Source organism: Gossypium hirsutum, chromosome D02 (genome assembly GCF_007990345.1).
Source record: "Gossypium hirsutum isolate 1008001.06 chromosome D02, Gossypium_hirsutum_v2.1, whole genome shotgun sequence".
NCBI classification, from domain to species: Eukaryota; Viridiplantae; Streptophyta; class Magnoliopsida; order Malvales; family Malvaceae; genus Gossypium; species Gossypium hirsutum.
In genome coordinates, this window is record NC_053438.1 from 43621320 (window position 1) to 43640928 (window position 19609).

Sequence of the window (19609 nt, forward strand, 5' to 3'; positions counted from 1 at the left end):
ACAACCAAGAACGAACAGAAACCCAACGATAACCCTCCGTTTAACTATTGTTAAGACGAGAACACTGAATTCACCAGTCTGAGCCTCCCCCTACGCCCAAATCGTAGAGAAAAAACATTACCACTTCAGTCGTTAAGAGATTCATGACAAAAATGAAGAGAAAAACTTACCGAAACTAAGCGAGCACTAACCGCGTGCGAAAACGAAGGAAAATAAATGGATTAGGGAAAAATCAAAAAGAAGAAAAAAAGAGAAAGATGAAAAAACTCAGAGAATTTCGGCAAGAGGAGAGGGAGAAGAATAGACGACAGAATTTTTTTGGAAAAGAGAATCAAAATTCGGTTATGAGAAAAAAAAATAAAATCCCGATAACCCCAAAAATCCCTTAATCTTCTCTCTTAATTTCCACTACACATCCACTACTCAGAATTCCTCTAATACACAACTCCATCCCGAAATCTAAGCAAAAATAATAATAATACCCTTGCCTGCATAGGGATTCGAACACAAGACCTTCACTATAATAACACACTATTTAACCACTAGACCAGTAGAATCATTCTGATGTAATTTACCCAACAATCAAATAAAAGCCTACTAAACAAGAGTAAGACCTAATTCAATCAAAATACCAAAATTTGCCCAAGTGAAGGCTTAAACTTGGGACCTCCCAAACACTCCCAGAACACATAACTACTAAAGCTGACAGATATTTGTGTCATATTTTCAAAATAACAAAATTAGAAATTTTAGGGCGTTATAGCAACATTAAGGCAATTTATTCCTAAAATACCTTCACGTCTCAAAATAGGGCCTAGGAGTTTTAAGGGTATTTTTGGAATTTTGGCTTATATGAGCTCAGAATTTAATAAGGTTGGTACTCGATAATGTTTGCGACAATGGTTTTCATAAAGTTAAGTTAATTTTTTTATACGAGTTTTAAATATCCTTAATTTTGGAAAAAGAACTGAATTGTAACAGGGTCAAAATTGAGAGTTCTTATGAAGCAAATTGCCCAGAATTTTAAAACCAACCTAAAACCCCCCATTCCCATCTTGTTTCACAAAAAAGCTTTGCTCTCTTATTGCCTATGTCGTTTTTTCTCTCTCAAGTCTTCTTCATTGATTTTGGTTGCTAAATATTCTCCCTTTTGATTTTTCATTTTTCAAGTCATCAATCTTCAAAATATTTCAAGAAATCACCAAAAAATCTCACCAATTTCATCATCTTCCTCTAGTGTGGGTTTGCTCGAATTCATGTCAAATCTCTATTTTTCTTCCGTCAAAAGTAACCAATCATTTTCCTATTAGTTTTAAATGTTATTTATTCTTTACACTGAATGTTTAGCTGTTAAGTCAAATGTTTTTAATTAAAAGCCAAAAATTGGGTCTTTAATGGTGAATTTCGAGTTTGTGGATAAAAACTTGGTTTTAAAGTGTATTTCAATTAGTTTTAACCTAATTAGAAGCTTTCCAAAGTAAATTTGAAGTTTCGTCAAGGATTTCTCGGGTTTTAATAAATTTTCGTTGAAAGGGCCAAAACTTGTCGAAAAATTTTGATACCTTAAAACACGTAGTTTTGTGTAGTTTAAAGGTTGAGAATTAGCCGTAGATGAATATGTAGATGAATGGAATTTGTTTCATGCGAAAAGATTAAGTATAGGCTGAGTTATTCAAATTTTAAGTTTATCGTGTTAAAGGATTTGGTTAGAAAAGAGTGTAGCTTAGGCTTGTGTGTGGCTATTTGAGGTGGGTTATTAACTGATTGTTGACTGAATATATGTGTGGCTTGTCTTGTTGAAGTGTCGGAGTCGATACGTCCTTTAACGACTAGAGATAAGGGCAAATGGAAGCTTGTTTAAGCTTTCAGTTTTCCAAGAAAAGCGATTATTTCGGTAAGTGTTTTGGAATAGCTGCTCATAAGTGATTCGTTGCGTATTTGGGAATTTAGAGGTAGCCTAAAACCCGTCTCAAAATTCTGAGTGTAAGTGTTCTTTTACCTATGCTAAATATGTGATGAATATGTTTGTGAATTGTGATAAAGAGAATTATGATGCAATGAAATATGAACATGTTGTGATGACTATTGTGACGGTAAATATGAGGGTACGTCATTCATGCCATGTAGTAGTGTGTATAATATGCTAATGATATGATTATGCGGTGAATGTGTGCGGATGATCAGTAAGTGATATTTGATGACATTGTGGATATTTTGGCCTTGTGACTTAATGAGACCGTTGGATATAGTTGACATGCCATAGGATTATGAATTCTCAATTATATGTGTTGTGATATATGGGGCGTTGAGGCCCAGGGACAATTTTGGATAGATAAGGGAATGTGAGTTAAGCTCCATTCACTAGGATACATATGTGTGGTGTGTTGGAGAGTGTTAACTATATGCATCGCTTATGGGATAAGTTTGACTCTACGAGTTTATGTATGGTGTGTTGGAGATCTATGTATCCAAGAGTGGTTATAGAGTTCACTTTATGTTTCATAATCTCAAGAGCCAAATTATCATACATGGTGATTATATGTGCTTATATATGATTAATACATGTCGAAATATATATATGCCTAAATGCACGTATAAATAATGTGTAGAAGAATGTATAGAATATAATTAGATATGTGAATTATGGCATTTAGTTAATGATGTTTTGGAAATATGTTGTATGTTGTTTGGTTGATGCATGACGACTTGTTTGTGTAGTGGTTACTCTAAGCAGTCACTGAGCTTGTTAAGCTCACCCACTTCATTTTATCCTTTGTAGAGTAGTTATGTTCCTAGTGTGAGTAGTGTGACCATCGATGGATTGATCCAAGCCATTCTTTACTCATTATAGTAGGTGTTTTGTTTATTCTAGTTCTAGGGAATAAAAAAGCAATATGGTAGACATTTTTATCGATTTTGTTAAGACGTATTTGGGGTTATTTGCATATTGTGTAAGTTTGGAATCTTGTGAACTTGGACATGGTGTTTGGTTTATTGTTTAGACATTTTGGTGCTTATGTGACTAGGTGAATGAAGCATGATGTTTAGGGACTAAGTTTGAATGTTTTAAATGTTCTTATATGCTGAATTTTTGTAACCTAAAGTAGAGGTATCGATATTAAGGCTTTTAAAACGATACCTCTGTATTTTTGAAAGTGCAGGGAGTCAGAATACCATTTTGGTATCGATACCTTGGCCCGAGTATTGATATTCGGGGTGTAATTATCAATACGTTGCGAAAGGTACCGATAATTTCCGTTGTTTTGAAATTTGGCGAGAAACAGAATGTTAGTTTGGTACTGATTATCTAGGTAGTATCGATACCACTTAAAGGAAATATTGACACCAAAGAGGCGGTATCAGTACCTACGTAACATTTATGAGAAAATTTGATAAATGGTCCTAATACTTGATTTATGCCCACTTTATGGTTGTTTGTTGTATGTTAGTATGACTAAATGTTACTTTGACCCTGTATGACTTATTATTCGCATGTATGTTATTGTAACAATAAAAAAATGCATGTATATAAAACGTGACAATAATAATGAAACCAATGTGAGATAGTGGTGTGGCCTCTCAATATTTGATTTGACATCTAGGCCAAGTATGGGGTGTTACAAATACCATTAATTTCATAAAAAATTTGTAGCTTTTAAAATTTTGTTCATGCAATCATTGACGTCAGTAATTTGTCACGATGACGTTGTGACGCCAAGATCCCCACGTCACGGTGTCAACCCTATTTTCAGCCTTTGATGCATTGAAGTTTAGTGTCGCGAAGCTGGATGTTGATGTCACGACATGACCGTTGTTCCTTGCATACTTAAGCCCAAATTGATGTCTTACACACTCAAATAACCCATTAGTCATACCCAAGGCCCGAGTTGGCCTTACAAGTCCTCAAAACACTAAAAATTGTGTAAAAACACTTATTTTACATAAATTAACCTAAGCAAATAAAAACTAAAAATGAAATAAAAACATATAAAAACACTAGAAAATAGGCTCGTTAAGTGCCAGGAAGTCCTTGATACGCCACAATAATTGTGGCAAATTAGCGAGTTGCATAGAAAGTCGGGTTAACCCTGTAATTTTTCGCAGCAATGTCGCGAAACAGAGGTTTCGTGTCATAAGGGTCTCTTTAATAGAATATAGCTAATAAGGGTCTCTTTAACAGAATATAGATCTCATGGTCTTCTTCAAAATCTAAAATTATAAAATCTACCGGGATGATGAAATTGTACACCTTAACCAACTAGATCTTTGAGCACCCCTTTCAGTTGTACAGAATACCTATCAGCTAACTGTAGTGTGATATAGGTATTTTTGTGCTCCCATAGCCCAAGTTTCTTATATATTGATAAGGGCATTAGGTTGATATTGGCTCTTAGGTTACATAGGGCCTTGCTAAAGTGTATGTTCCCTACCTCTATTGGTATTGTGAAACTCTTCAGGTATTTTAATTTTGGGGTATCTGTTTAGTGTTGATTGTACTACAAGATGTGTCTAGGTTAATTTGATCTCCCTATTTAATTTTTCTACACCTAGCTATTATTTCCTTTAGGTACTTTACTTATTTAGGAATTTTTTCTACTAATTCGATGAGAGGCAAATTAACATTAGGCGATTTAAATAAGTTTAAAAAACTTACAAACTCCATTTCATCCCTTTTGCATTTATCATCTAACTGTGAGGGGAATGGTATCTTTGTGAGGACAGGTTCTAGGTTCTACTTATCTTTCGACTCAATTGACGACTCAACTATCGTCTCTAGCTCTATTTCAGTATTATCTTTTTGAAAGGTTGCTTGCTGAGGATCATCAACATCTTCTTTATCTTCCTCTTGAGTAGGGTTATTCAAGCTACTTAGTAGTTTACCAGAATGGAGCACTACTGTCTTCATTTACTCATTCCTTTCTTTATGAGGGTTATTTTCAGTATTACTCGATATGCTTGTGTCAATTTACCTTTTGATGTCTGTTATCATGCTCATCAATTGGATCATCTGGTTTTCAAGCTTAGTCAATGTGGTTCACATTTAAGTGCATTTAGACTACACTTGTCTTACCTCTATCCAAATTGACTGCATCTCTTCCTCAATCCTATTCAGCCTTTGACCACATATAGTATGGTCATTGGGGTTGGCCATTTCCTGAGTTTCCTACAAATAATAAGGTTGATAAATAATATTTTGTCTATTCTGATTGAAATTATTACCTCCTCCTTGATTGCTGCCCCATTTAAGATTTGGATGATCTCTCCAATAGGGATTATAAGTGTTTGAATAGGGATTTTCACCCCTATTCCCAATGTAATTTATTTTATCGACTGAATTCTCAGGATACTGACCGATTGTTCTAGATGTTTCGTGCATCATGGGCCTATTGGATGTCGACTTAAATCGGTTAAGCTTGTCTAATATTTGTTGGTATTTGTCCTCCTCTTGGACAGCTTTAGCCGTGGATGGTCCCAAACCGCAAGTGAATCTCTCATTAGTCCATTGGTAAGAATTCATGACCATGTTCTCTATCAATTGATAGGCATCTTCATATGTATGATTCATCAAGGCTCCTGTTGCCGCTCTATCAAGTCCTAACCTAGAATGCGCATCCAGCCCATTGTAGAACATTTGAAACCACATCCATTTAGGTATACCATGGTGAGGGCATCTTTGCACCAACAACTTAAATCACTCTCAAGCATCGTGAAAACTTCCTCCTTCCATCTGTTTAAATGTTGCGATCTCTCTTCTCAGTTGGATTGTCTTGCTGATAGGAAAGAACTTGTACAAGAATTTTTTTACAAGTTTGTTCTATGTCGTGATAGATCTTGGTGCTTGTGAATCTAACCAAGATAAAACATTATCTATTAATGAGAAGGGGAACAACCGAAGACGAATTGTGTAATTGGTGACCCTATTAAATTTAAAAGTATCACAAAGTTGGAGAAATCATTTTAAATGCTAGTTCAGGTCCTTCGTCATAGTTCTTTTGTACTGCAGATTATTTTGAATCATCTGGATCATGGCCGACTTTATTTCTAAATTATTGGTTGTGATAGCTGGCCTTATGATAGTACCTTGTACTACGTTAAGATTCAGTAGTGCATAATCTCTAATAGTGCATTCCTCTCAAGCCATTGGTGGCTTATTGGTAATGGTAGTGGTAGATCTGGTAAGTTAGGATTGTGAAAGAGTAGGTTATCTCGTGGTGGGTTAACTGCAATAGACGGGTTATTTTGCATCTGCTATTGTTGTTGTTGTTGACGATTTTTTACGTATTAGTCTTTTTAGATCAGTGGTTGGCTCTATAGGTGTGCCTCTACTCTGAGTCATACATTGAAATCTACAAAGTAAAAGAAAAATTTAGTAAATTAAATGAATAAAAAGAAAAAGAAAATACAAATTGTATCTATAACTTTAAATTTTCCTAACTATACTATTAAGCGCAAAAATTAAAATCAATTCAGTGGCGTTGCCTCCTTGGAAATGACATCAACAACTTGACCGCCTCCCGACGTATCAACGTTGGAAGTGAGAATACTACTACTAAGGATATGAATGAAAGTGATGTTCGCAAGTATGCGAGTCAGGATGTAATAGAGTTTTACAACGAAGTATGCAAGTACTCTGAGGATCGTACTCAAAGGAGGCGAGACTAAACTAATATTAATTCCTACGTTAATGGGTCTAGCTAGTAATTTAATTAAATTATATTACAATAAATCCTAAGGTGATGATAAAATATGTTTTATAAAAATAATAAAAAGCTATTGTGGAGACAAATTGCAAATTTTATCAGATTTAACGATAGAAGACTAACTCGCTTCAGTGTTCATAATTAACTCCTATTTTGGGTTCTATTCAATCAACTAGTCATTAACCTAGCAGGGCCTCTTGGCCTTCCACTAACCTAATGAGTTGGTAAGAACTACTTATCTCTCAATGTCATAGTTCAGGCAGGATTAGGGTAAGGTTTTCACAGATATGCAATACCGATTTCGAGTTCATTCCCACCTAGATGACTTCTTAAGGTCATCAAGCCTAGGGTTTTAAGATATTCCTATCCCAACCAGCTGATTCACTTAGAAACCCTACTAAGAGGTTAATTAATCCCACATCCACTCGTTAATCTCCTTTACTAGATTAGTTCCTCATGAATTTAACACATGCAAAGTAATCAATAGAAAAGATAAACATTGTAAATAAATAAATAACAGAGATAAGAAAAATCCTGATATAATTATAAATGCGCGAACAATAATCTGTTGAAGAGTAATGGCAATCTACAATTTGATCCCTATAAAGAACGAAATAGAAAACTAAGAGAAAATCTAAATACAACGAAAAGTAAAATTAAAACTAAGTAAAAAGTTGTCCATAAAGTGTTTCGAGCAATGCTATTTATAGGCCTATGGTTGGCAGCTGATTCTTAACCTAATTCGGCTGACGATTTCACATTAAAGTTTGTTGTGCAGACGAAAACACCCTTGGCTCATTAATTTCCCACGTCATGTCGGTGTTGCGACACCCTCTGTTTATGTTGCGACATCGAAGGCAGACTGCTCTTTTTGGGTACTTTTTCACTATGTTGCGACATTGAAGCTCTTTGTTGCAACATTGCAGACAATCCACTGTCTTTGTGTCCCCGAATGGTGTCTTACACACTCACCGAATATGTTAGTTTATCTTTAGTCCTACTTTGGCCCCCAAGGTCATATAAATTACTGAAATTGCTTTTTTTATTATCTATATACTAAAATCGAAAACTAAACAAAATATAACTAAATCTCTTTCCTACGAGCTCATTAAGCACAAAAAATAGTTTAATCTACTACAAAAAATTGCAGCAGATAAGCATTGACGTGTACTATGGTGCTATGGGTGACAATTGTGTGAAATATACACCTGGAAGGTGGTGATACAGTGACTAATGGTGCATGATGTGGTACTTGTGTATAATAAAGTGGGTTAGCAGAAAAAATAGATGAACCATACTGACCGGTAGGTTGCACGACAATCGCGTCCTCGTGTGGACCTGGAGCAGATATTGATCCCCTTTAGCATGTTCTACCGACCTAGGATTAATGGGCCCTCGTCTAGGCCTATTACGGTGATGTTTCCTACTTATTTCTACAGTCGACAGTAGATACGACTTGCTGTTATGCCTGAACCAATCCATGTAATCCGGAGATGTCACCAAATTCGGCATAAGAAATGGTTCACGCATTGGCAAGTAATCGTACCTACGCTGCCACATCTTGATATACTTCTTGTGGAATGTTGGTTAATGTTCCTTGAGTCTCCCCTGCAAGTCGATCTTGTGTAGGTCATCGAGCTCCTAGGGTGGTGGCAGAATACATTGCGTACACCCGAACTGTCGCATCACTTGGTTGGATTCATGTATCTCGATTGTTGCAAAAACGATGAATGGCACTTTGACTTGCCAAATGTTGCGATTGACCAAAAATTCGGCCGAGACACATTCTTGAATTCTCGAATCCGTATATGGCATCTATATAAACTGAAGTACAAATTTATAAATTTTAGCACTTGCCTCATATACCTATGTGTCTAAAGATAGCCGGATATCCTTAAGTTTGGTTAGCATACCTATATGTCTCGCCATATTGTTTCACCTAATCAAATAATATGTTATTTCAAAATAACAACAATGAAAAATTAAAACGATAATGATATTATCAAATGAATTTACCATATTACAAGTAGAAAGTCATAAGGGCGATCCACTTGGAGGCGTAAAAATGGTAGTCGATATCATGCCCACGATTGAAGAAGGAGCATGCAACTCCTGATTTTGGCTATTTCTGCTTTTGATACTGACACATTTCTTGGTACAATGTCGCCAGCACCGCTGATCCCTAATTAAGTTATCTCACTTCTTCCAAGTCGGCTAATAGTAGTAGGAGCAAAGCCAGAACAATTTTTTAGGGGGCCCGAATAAAATTTTAATTTTTTATAGTCTATATCTTTATAATTTTTAAAGGATTAAATCGAATTTTTATAATTTTAGGGGGTCAAAGTGCAATTTTACCTTTACTAATTTAAAATTTTGAAAAAATTTAGAGGGCCTAAATTCAAAGTGCAAAGCCAGCCCCCTTAGAATTGTGATACGAGTCATAAAGGCCCAATTCAAGCTCAAGGACGTGATGGGCTCAAATTACCACAAGGCCCAATAACGAGGTCAAAGGCCAGGCAAATGCGTATGAAACTAAATGGAATCATTCAAGACTTCATTAGCAAGGCCTTAGCTGCGTATACAAAGGAAAAAGAAAATCAAGATTCATTTTCTTGTTTTCAAGAAAATCAGGAAACCGAATCTTGGTCCAATTTTGCTGTTTTGAGCGATTTCAAGAATCAAGAAAATCAAGATTTCAAATCTTGGAAATCCTGGTCCAAGAAACTGAATCTTACAGCTAAGGCGCATTAGATCTCAGTTACGAGCATCAATGAACCAATTTCGGGAGAGAACATATCACAAGCCCAAGTTCTTGAAGGCACGACCTAATAAGATGTTCTAAGCCCAATCAAGAAGTTCAAACTAGACTTAGTTGAAAATCAGGCCAAATTGTCAAAGTGGCCCAATTTGTTAAGTTTTAATTCTTTAAATACTTAGTTTAATTTTTAGACTTTATGAATTAAATTCTATGTAAACATTCATTCTAAGAGGCCTATTTAAAAGCCTTGGCCGAATTTTCCTTTAAAAGTCAAACAATTAGGTTTTTTCTTAGTTTTCCTAATAGGGTTAGGAAACTAGTAGTAGGCCTATATATGTAAGGCTTGGCCGGCCACCCATAGACACAACACATTGAAATCAGATTTTTTATTGAGTGAAAAAATCTCTTTGAGTTTTCTCCAAGAATTCTCTCTTGAGTTTTTTTTAGAAGTAGTTTTAACAATCTTTTTGATTGTGGGAGCCATCTTCAGTCTTCTTCTTGCCGTTTTTCTACATTGGAGGGGAGATTAGAGCCGTTTGAAGGGAGTTGTGAAATCTTTCTTGATTTCAAGGCTTCTTAGGACTTTATTCATCTTTCTTGTTGTTCTTTCTTCTTTAGTTGTTTCTGTTTATGCCGATTGATTGATTAACTTGATTTAATTTCTCTTGTTGCGTTTTCAGCCATTCTAATCTTCAAGAATCTGTTCGGAACCATTCTTGGCATTAAAGAAACGTCCATTAGTCATACTCTTCAATAGATCTTGCCGCCCAAGCCTCCTAATTCTGATTCAATTCGGTTTGCTGGGTTTTGAGTTTATTTCTCTGTTTTGTGTTCTCCTTTGCAGATTCTGCTTGGGGGAGTTTTTTCTTGAAACTAAATTTTGCTTCTTTGTTTCCAACCAATACTATTAATAAGTGTTTCGATTCTTGGCTGATTCTTTCTTGTTTTGGGTGCTTCGTTTTAGATCCGGGCGTCTAGCGTTTGCATAGGAGTTTTTCGTGATTTGGCAACTCGATCTTGGTCCGCGCGCAACCCCCTATCAAATTGCCTCTGAATAGTAGTAGCCACATTAAATGTACCAGATTTCGAGATTCATCTGGCATAAGTAGACCCTTGATCAACCTCAAGATGAATGCACATGTGAATTGTTCTTTTTCAATGTCACTCACGGAAGCCTCGATATTTTAGAAGTTGTCCTCCAACCATCCCATCTCGATCCGGATACCCTTAAACTTGTTCGGCACCTTTCCTATTAGTTGCTCGCATGTTGCACTCCAATCGACACTCGCCATTGGCCCCATAATGACTTCCCCATCGACTGGTAGACCGAGTTGTAAACTAATATCCTTAGTGTAATTATACATTCACTGCAAGGAAGATGAAATGTGTGTGTCACCGGTCTCCATCTTTCGACCAAAGCACTAATAAGTGGGGGGTCCAATTTAGTCCCCCAAGCATGCGAGTCGCATATAGAAATCCTGAAATTCGCAAGTGTCTATAAATGACATCCGATGCACTTTCGCTTAAATTGTTTATGGACATCTCTAAAATCTGATCTTTGCCTTATGTATATAAACATAAAAAATTAATGATGTCGACAGCATAATACTTAACTATTTAAAATTAAATAATATAATATTTTCTTACCATTTGTAATTGAACGTCGGATATATGCTTGTCATCCAAACGAATAAGCTAATTTGCCATTTTAGAAATTATAAAGAATAAAAAAAAGATTCAGAGAATTATTTTAAAAAAATAATTGAGAATTGAGAATCGGGATAAATTTCAGAATTGAGAATTGAGGATTGAGGATTGAGAATTGAGAATTGAGAATTGAGAATTGATGATTAAAAATTGAAGATTGAAGATTTAGGATTGAGGATTGAGTATTGAGTTGAAAAGAATAAAGTTTGGAGGGGTTTATATAGGAAAAATTATAGTTGTTGGACATCTTGTTGCAGTTGGAAAAGTTACCGCTGGAATAGTACCGTTGAGGGGAAAACGCGTCCTATAGGGCACGTTTTCACTGATCTGGCAGTGAAAACGCACCATGTAAGATGCATTTTCCTTTCTCTCTCCAAAAACAATATAGATCGGTAAATTAAAAAAAAAACAACATAGTTTCTCAAATAAGTTTTTTTTCCAGCATATATGCAAAAATTAGCCGAAAGATTATAGATATATATTATAAATATAAGTATATATTAGATTTGATCATGAGTCAAACAACCTGCCTAGGCCGAAAGACCCGCTTGAAAAATAGAAGGGTTTGAGCAAAAACATAGGCTCGAAAAATGAGTTTGGAAACGGGCACGACCTTGGAGAAGATTTTTTGGCTTGGGCCCAACTCGATACAAATCAGCCTAAACTTTTTTTTATGTTGTTTTGCTACTATTTCGCTATTATATTGTTATTATTTTGTTGTTATTGTTTGAATATTATATAACTCTTGTTTTATTATTAATTTTGCTACTATTTTAGATGTATTTATTTTAATGTTGTTAGTGTATTTGATGTATTATAGTTTTTAAATTTTAATACAGGTAGATCGAGCTCGAATTTAGCATTTTCAATTTGGATTGGTCTTGGACAGTATTTTAGATCCAATTTTTAAACCGAACCTAAAAAACGAGTTTAAAATTTTACATCGACCCAGTCCAAACCCGGCCCCACGCATTATCAAGGGTTATAGATAAAACATTACCTTTATAAACAATCTTTTTTGTTATTTATTTTCTTATAAAGTTACCGCAGTTAATTTGTTTTTCACCTTTCATTGTCTCTTTCTCTAATCTTATGATTTGAGATAAAAGAGAAACTAGAAAAAAAGAGTAAACTTGGAGCCGAAGCTGTGCCACCAAAACTCTCACTTGTTCTTTCGTTGCTTTAGATCCTAAATCTCCAAAGAAAACCCTAATCCTTTTCCATGTAATCAAACCCCTGCTTTCCTGATTTCTCTAAAGCGGTCCTCTTCCACCGGATTTCAAGGTAAAATTTACTTTTTCTTTTATTTTTCTCTGTTTTTTTGTTTTTCATTCCTTGATTTTTCGAAGTTTAAGCACATTTTTTTATCGGGTTTCTTTGATTCACCTGCTTTGTTCTTAACACTAGTTTGGAAGCTTGTTTTTGCATTCATCAATCCGAATCATAATCTGGTCATCTTCTAAATTCACATTCATTATTGTTTCTTTTCTTGTTTCAATCTCTGCTTGTTCTTACTTGATAGTTATTTTGGGTATGTTTCGTAGATTCTAATCCTCATCGTATATGTTTATGAAAGTACATATTTGGATCGTTTTCCTTCACTTTTTTCCTTATTTGATTGCTTTTGTGATTAGGGTTTAGTAGTTAATGGTTATTTAGAGTTGTTTTTTAGGAACTAATGATGGAGAAAAGAGTTAAGACGTTTGGAATTTTTTTCCATTTTTTATTATTTGATTGCTTCTATGATTCTGGGTTATGGGTTTTTGGATTTGTTGTTTTTAGGAACTAATAATGGGGAAAAGAGTTAAAAAGAATCGTCGAGTACCTCCGAAGGAGAAAAAGGTTGTGGCAGCTCAATCTCCAAAAGCTATACCTCAGGAGAAAACTGCCGGTATTGATGATGTTGACGATGAAGTTAAAGCCGTAAAAGAGAGGAAAAAGTGCCTGCATTTTGATAAAGGCATCAACATAGATAAATTGTTGACTAAACTTAGGTCATCAGACCCCATAAGGTGTGAAGATTGTAGGGAAGGCAGAAATGATAGGAGAGGAGGTAAGGGAAAGAGTAAACATGGGAAGAAGAAGGGAAGTGCTTCGGTTGAGTCGAAATCTGAATCGAAAGCCATTTGGGTTTGTTTGGAGTGTGGACATTATGTATGCGCTGGAGTTGGTTTGCCAACAGCTTCTACCTCACATGCTGTTCGACATCTTAGACAAACCCGTCACCACTTGGTGGTTCAATGGGATAATCCTCAATTGAGGTGGTGCTTCTCTTGCAACATATTCATTCCAGTTGAGAAAATGGAAGAGAACAGTGAAAGCAAAGATGTTTTATATGAGATTGTAAAATTGATTAAGGAACGATCATCTGAATCATCCACAAATGATGTTGAGGATGTTTTGTCAGGAAGCGGCAGTGTTATTTGTGATATCAAATCAGAAGGAACTATATCGAATTTTTTGGATGGAAAAAATGGTTATGTGGTTCGAGGTTTGGTTAATCTCGGTAATACGTGCTTCTTTAATTCAGTAATGCAGAATCTTCTGGCTCTGAATAGGCTAAGGGACTACTTCTCGAATCTGGATGTGTCCATGGGGCAGTTAACAATTTCTATGAAAAAGCTTTTTGCTGAAATAAGACCTGAGATGGGCTTGAAAAATGCTATCAATCCAAAGCCATTTTTTGCATCCCTTTGTTCTAAGGCTCCCCAGTTTAGAGGCTATCAGCAACACGACAGTCATGAATTGCTTCGCTGCTTACTTGATGGGCTTTATACAGAGGAGTTGGCTCTAAAAAAACACATTAATGCTTCTAAAAGTGATGCAGTTACGGCAAGTCAGGATCTTACTTTTGTGGATGCTGTATTTGGGGGTCAAATTTCGAGTACTCTCTGTTGTGAGGAGTGTGGGCACTCGTCAACAGTGTATGAACCATTTCTAGATCTCTCACTTTCAGTGCCAACTAAGAAAACCCCTTCTAAAAAGGCTCAACCAGTCTTTCGAGCAAAGAAAACAAAGCTGCCACCGAAAAAAGTTGGCAGGAATAGAGGAAAAGTTAACAAAGATGTAGATCAGGCGCCAGCTAAAGTTGTTACGGCTCCTGTACCTAACAGTGAATCTTCAGGCCCAGGGCATATAGCTGTGCCCCAAATGGAACCCAAGGTGGCATCTTCTGGTGATTCTTCACGCTCACATGCTGCTGGCCCAAGCACCGATGAAAGCAGTTCTGCTTCAAGGAATCTCTTTGATGTTGTGGAGTCTCAGAAAGAACAAGTTGTGGAGAGTACAGTGAAGGAAAATTCAGCTGGGACAGATGATTTTGCTTGGTTGGATTACCTCACAACAGAGAATACACTCCCAGAAAATGATACTGGTGCAGATGATTTTTCTTGGATGGATTACCTGCAACAGGAAATAGTAGCTGATGAGAGTGACTTGATTTCTCAAAATAAGAATACTTCCCTTCAAGATTCCGAGGAAAAGGAACTAGTTCCAAATGAAGCTTTAGCAGAAAGTTGTGAGGTTTCCGTACTCAAGGGGGAAACCAATAAAAAAACAGAAGATTCTTCCGGGAACCTTCAAGAAGAGGAGCTTCCATTGCTGGTTCAAGATTCTGTGGTTCTTTTGCTTCCATATAAAGAAGATATTCCAGGTACTTTGAGTGTGAGAGAAAATGAGGCCTCTTCATCAAATGCGGGTCTTGGACAAGAGGAAGTGGAGTTTGATGGCTTTGGTGACATGTTTAATGAGCCTGAAATTGCTGAAGGGCCCATCATTGGACCATCTTTGGCAAATGAAGTTGCTGAAACTGGTTTTATGGCTGGGAGTATTAGTGATTCTGATCCTGATGAGGTTGATGACAGTAATTCTCCAGTATCCGTGGAAAGTTGTTTGTCTCACTTCATAAAGCCGGAGCTTCTTTCGGATGATAATGCTTGGAATTGTGAGAATTGTGCGAAAATTTTGCGACATCAGAAGTTGAAAGCAAAGAAGAAGCAGACTAAAATGGGAAAGGATTTACTCAATGGAAGTGAGACCCGAAGTTTAGATATGGAACACCAATGCCCTAATGGAGTTAGAACCATTAGTAATGGCGATATCAGTAGTTCCAGTGATAGCTCAGTTTTTCATAACAAGAATCAAAATGGTGTAAAAGTTGAAAATGGTCAAACAAGCGAGCTAGATTCTGTTGAATTAGAAGATGCAAGTCCGTTGAAATCAAATTCTTCAGTTTCCTCTAAATGTTATGCTCAAGAAAAATGTGGGGGTACCCGAACTATTGATTCTTGCAATGTTGAAAATCCTAGTGGTAATGAGACATTTCGTCAGAGTAATTCACATATGACTGAAAACTGTCAATCAGGCGTAATTGATGATGAAGAGTTAGACTCCGAAAATTTGAAGGTTAAGAGAAATGCTACAAAGAGGGTCCTCATAAACAAGGCACCGCCTGTTCTGACTATTCATTTGAAGAGGTTTTGTCAAGATGCTCGTGGTCGCTTGAGTAAATTGAATGGTCATGTCAATTTCAGAGAGACAATTGATCTTAGACCATATCTGGATCCCAGGTACCTTTCACCATATGTCGAGCTTTTGCTTATTCTAATATTTTAGCGATGTCTTTTATTAGCTCACCACATTCCGTATAGATACGTGGATAGTTGGTAGTATTCACATTAAATCACCGTGCTCTTGTTCACTTGATCAATATGTTTCCTGTTTGTGATACATGATTTTCTGGAAATTACATGAAGCTGCCCCGTATAGGAATGATGAACTGTTTCTGACGTTTAAGATGCTGAGACACTTCTACAGAATTTAAAATACAATGTAAGATCTCTACAGAACACAATTTTAATAACATCTTAGGAATTAAACCAGAAGTAGGTTAAAAGAGCGAGTTCAGATGATAGAATAGGATAGTTTGACCAAGAAAAGGATAAACATTGCCCTATTTTGACATTGTTACCTGAATGGGATGATTTATTTCATTAAAGTAATGTGAATTTTTGCTAGAAAAAGATTATTTCTGTTCCTCTCACATCTCTTAAGATTTTTATTGAATGGCCGCTGTAACTTAATTCACTTATCAGCTTTTGAAAGTGAAAGGTTGGCTATTTATCACTTCAATTAGTTAGGTTAGTTAATGTTGTAAGAATGCCAACACAAGCCCATACTATTATCATCTATGCTGTTTCGACTCTTTTTTTTGTTCAAGTACCCGTATTTGACCTTTGTGTTCAGTATGTATTCAGACATGGGTATAACTCTCCAAGGACCCTCCAAAAAAAAAAAAAATCTTTACCTAGCTGGGAACGTAAGACCTAACGAACATGCATGTGCCAGCATCTAGCTTTCAAGCCTTCCCCAAAGTTTTACAAAAGGTTTCTTAGTATGATTATTATAATGTACTAAATGGAAAGTTGACTTTTGTAATTGAGATAGAAAAATATATCTAGATGCTTTCAATATACAAGCTTTAAATTCTAGTATTTTCCTTTTAATGCTCTAACTGTTTACCATTGAACATTATCTGCAATAATCGCACATTCACCTGTATTGTAAATTCGAGACATAATGGTTTAGCTGCTAATTATGCTAGTTCCTGAGATATCTAAACTCTTATTAAACACATAGAGATATTGAAAGTGGCCATAGGTTTTATTCTTAGATGAAGTTCCAAAGAAGAAATCAGGAGACCTATCCTAGTAGGGTGATATTTCCAAAATGTGCTGATTTTAAATTCTGAAACATGTGAAAAATGTTTGTTTGGTTTTCTATCTGTTCATAACATGATCTTCTATATAGATAATTTATACAACCCCCCCCCCCCTTTTTGATGTCTATTTCCGGGTATGCCTCTCTTAGTCACCTATTTTTGTTGTTTCAATCCGCCTCTTTTTTCCAAAGAGTCTACCATGGGTGTACGCTGTTACATGTTTCTAGACAAATAAACTTGCATTCAAATGTTGAAGTACTTGCTACATGCTTCAGATGCTTAAGTTGCTCTGACTCTTCTTTTTCCTTAAAATACCTATGTCTTGATACCCATATTCTACACGTATTTGGACATAGATGCGTGGATACGATTCTCCAAATATGTGATAAAACTTTTATCAGATTGAGCGTATCTATATCTGATATATACCTGTATTAGACACTCAGCCTTGAGTCCATGTAGCATTGTCAAATGCTAAATTACTACATGATAGCTGATCACTGTTTTGCTTTCCATGCAAAGAGTTGGAAAATTTCAAGCAACCTCTCTATTTTTACTTAATATGTTTTGCTTTCGAAAACTGCTGTTCATAATCCTATCTTTTTAAGCTAATTGTACATTCAAGTCCAACTTTGAAGATTTGCATAGGCTTATTCGGGTGATTGTGAAAGCATCCTTTTGAAATTAGCTTGTTTTTAGAGCAGTAGCTCAAACAATATATAGAAGCCATAATATCTTTATCGAATCAGGGATTGTTTTTAATGCTCATGATATAACAAGTTTTATTGGAGATTTTACATGATGTAGCTTGTACATTGCAGTTGATTGCATATATATACAGGTCTGTAATTCTATGTCGCTTGGACTCGAGGGGTCAGTGTCAAATATGGCTGTGTCAAACATGATACTCTTAATTTTTTTCAAAGTATTTCCAGATATTTGGAGGGTTGTACCTCTGTATCCATGTCCAAATATGTATTGAACATGAGTCCCAAGCAATGGATATTTTAGGGAAAAAGAGTTGCTAGCAAAGCCATTTGAGGGAAAGAAATGGTGTATTCTTTGATAAGACATGTGGCTGTCTTTCGCGCACCACGATATCATTGAACTCTTGATAATGATCCTTAAATTGATTCTTTTGGCTGTAATTTGTCAATTCTGATAGCATATTGTGAAATGATGTGAACAGATTGTTAAACTATGAGGCTATGCGGACACAAATGTTGGAAAGAACAAACGAAAGAAAAACATTGATTTATGTGATTTACAAGCATGTTTAAAATTTGCAGGTGTGAAGATGCAGATAATTGCAATTACAGTCTGGTGGGGGTTGTGGAGCATTCGGGAACAATGAGAGGTGGTCACTACATTGCATATGTGAGAGGAGGTGAGAAAAGGAAAGGGACAACCGGTATCGACCATGTTGGATCTCAATGGTATTATGTGAGTGATCAACATGTTCGCCAAGCATCAATCGAAGAAGTTCTTCGCTGCGAGGCATACATTTTATTCTATGAAAAAGTTTGAGAGATGGATTTCGTTCTGATACATGTTCTGATTCTTAGTGACAGCTGGGGGGGTGGGAGGGTTAAAGTCCGCACGGCACCCTGGTGAACGGAGACAGAAAATACATTAAAGAAAGAGGTGAGTGTAAAACAACAATTTACCATATATTGATATCCATTTTTGACATGTAACGAGTTCTATGATGTATACCATGAAATTATATTTTGAGAAAATATTTCAGTATTCTTTTTCTTAATTGATTGTTCTTATTGGCTGGAAAACTTCGTTTCTGGACGATTGAGGTTACCTTTTAAGGATTTTACATATCAAAGTTGTTATATTGATTGTTTTCCACATTAATATTTTTACTTAGGATGGCATCCCATCGGATGTTTGATTTTTTGAATTCGCATAATTACTTTAAAATCAAAGTTCGTATATTATTCGTATTAAACTAAATTGTTGGATTTGGATTCCGAACTTGAATTTACTATTTACAGTAGTATAGTGAAAAAACAGAATTTGGTAATGAATATGTTAAAGATCATGTGGTTTGACATCAAGTTCTTAAAATGATCAAGAGACAATATTTAGCAAACTTATGATCGCTGGTTTTATTGGATTTTGATGCCCTCACGTTTACGTAGGAGATCCTTGCATTCGAAAATCATGCAACCAATTTTGGACCGATCTTCCTCCATTGAGCGGATTGCAAATGGAACTTCTTGAGCATTAGTATTGATCATCTCTTCGCTTTCAAAGTTTTGGATCGCCCACCTTCCACAACTCATGGTGAATAGAAATGCATGATGAAGCAAGGGCCCTCGCAGAAGCACCCTCATTGTTTCAAACAATCATTCTTGTTCCCCATTTTTTCTCCCTTTCAAATAGTGTTGCATCAATCCAAAAGCACCATCCTCCTCCCATAGGTGAGTTATAGTCATGATCTTGTCCGCAGCTATTTGCGCCACCATACAGGGAGCTAACAGCTTGTGCATCCTGCTACTCCCTTGAATGCCTTATGGTAAAGTTTATGATGATTGAACCATGTACATCAGAATTTTCCAGACTATCTTGTTCCTCGCCCATCAACAAAACATACTAAAATCCTTCAAGATAGCTCTAGGACTGTCACGGACTTAGAGTTTTCCCACGCGATCCGTGCGGCCTTAGGCAGTTTCTCTGCTCAAAACGCCTAAGTCAGCCTAACTTGTAACA

The 19609-nt window shown here is 36.0% G+C and overlaps 1 protein-coding gene and 1 non-coding gene across 4 annotated transcripts; both read left to right on the top strand.

Moving 5' to 3' along the window:
* Nucleotides 1–5654: 5654 nt before the first annotated feature.
* Nucleotides 5655–5761, top strand: LOC121214977 (small nucleolar RNA R71). Its single transcript, XR_005910712.1, has one exon. It is a non-coding gene; the product is annotated as a small nucleolar RNA R71 (small nucleolar RNA).
* Nucleotides 5762–12279: 6518 nt separating this feature from the next.
* LOC107908467 (ubiquitin carboxyl-terminal hydrolase 2) lies at nt 12280–19463 on the top strand. 3 transcript variants are annotated; one of them, XR_005910302.1, is made up of 4 exons: nt 12280–12450; nt 12949–15734; nt 18175–18529; nt 19039–19463. XR_005910302.1 is itself a non-coding variant. In XM_016835643.2 (3 exons), the coding sequence occupies exons 2-3, from the start codon at nt 12958–12960 to the stop codon at nt 18410–18412; spliced, it is 3015 nt and encodes a 1004-aa protein (XP_016691132.2). In that variant the 5' UTR covers nt 12280–12450; nt 12949–12957; the 3' UTR covers nt 18413–18647. The 3 variants fall into 3 exon arrangements, 1 of the variants encoding a protein (XP_016691132.2); XR_001687033.2 differs by lacking the exon at nt 19039–19463 and adding an exon at nt 15921–15996 and having other exon boundaries at nt 18175–18394; XM_016835643.2 differs by lacking the exon at nt 19039–19463 and having other exon boundaries at nt 18175–18647.
* The last annotated feature ends 146 nt before the right edge of the window (nt 19464–19609 follow it).

Bases quoted from the DNA above. Each gene is read 5' to 3' on its own strand.
- LOC107908467 (XM_016835643.2), top strand. From the start codon at position 12,958: ATGGGGAAAAGAGTTAAAAAGAATCGTCGAGTACCTCCGAAGGAGAAA. The intron at 15,735-18,174 runs GTACCTTTCACC...TAAAATTTGCAG, and splicing joins AGACCATATCTGGATCCCAG to GTGTGAAGATGCAGATAATT.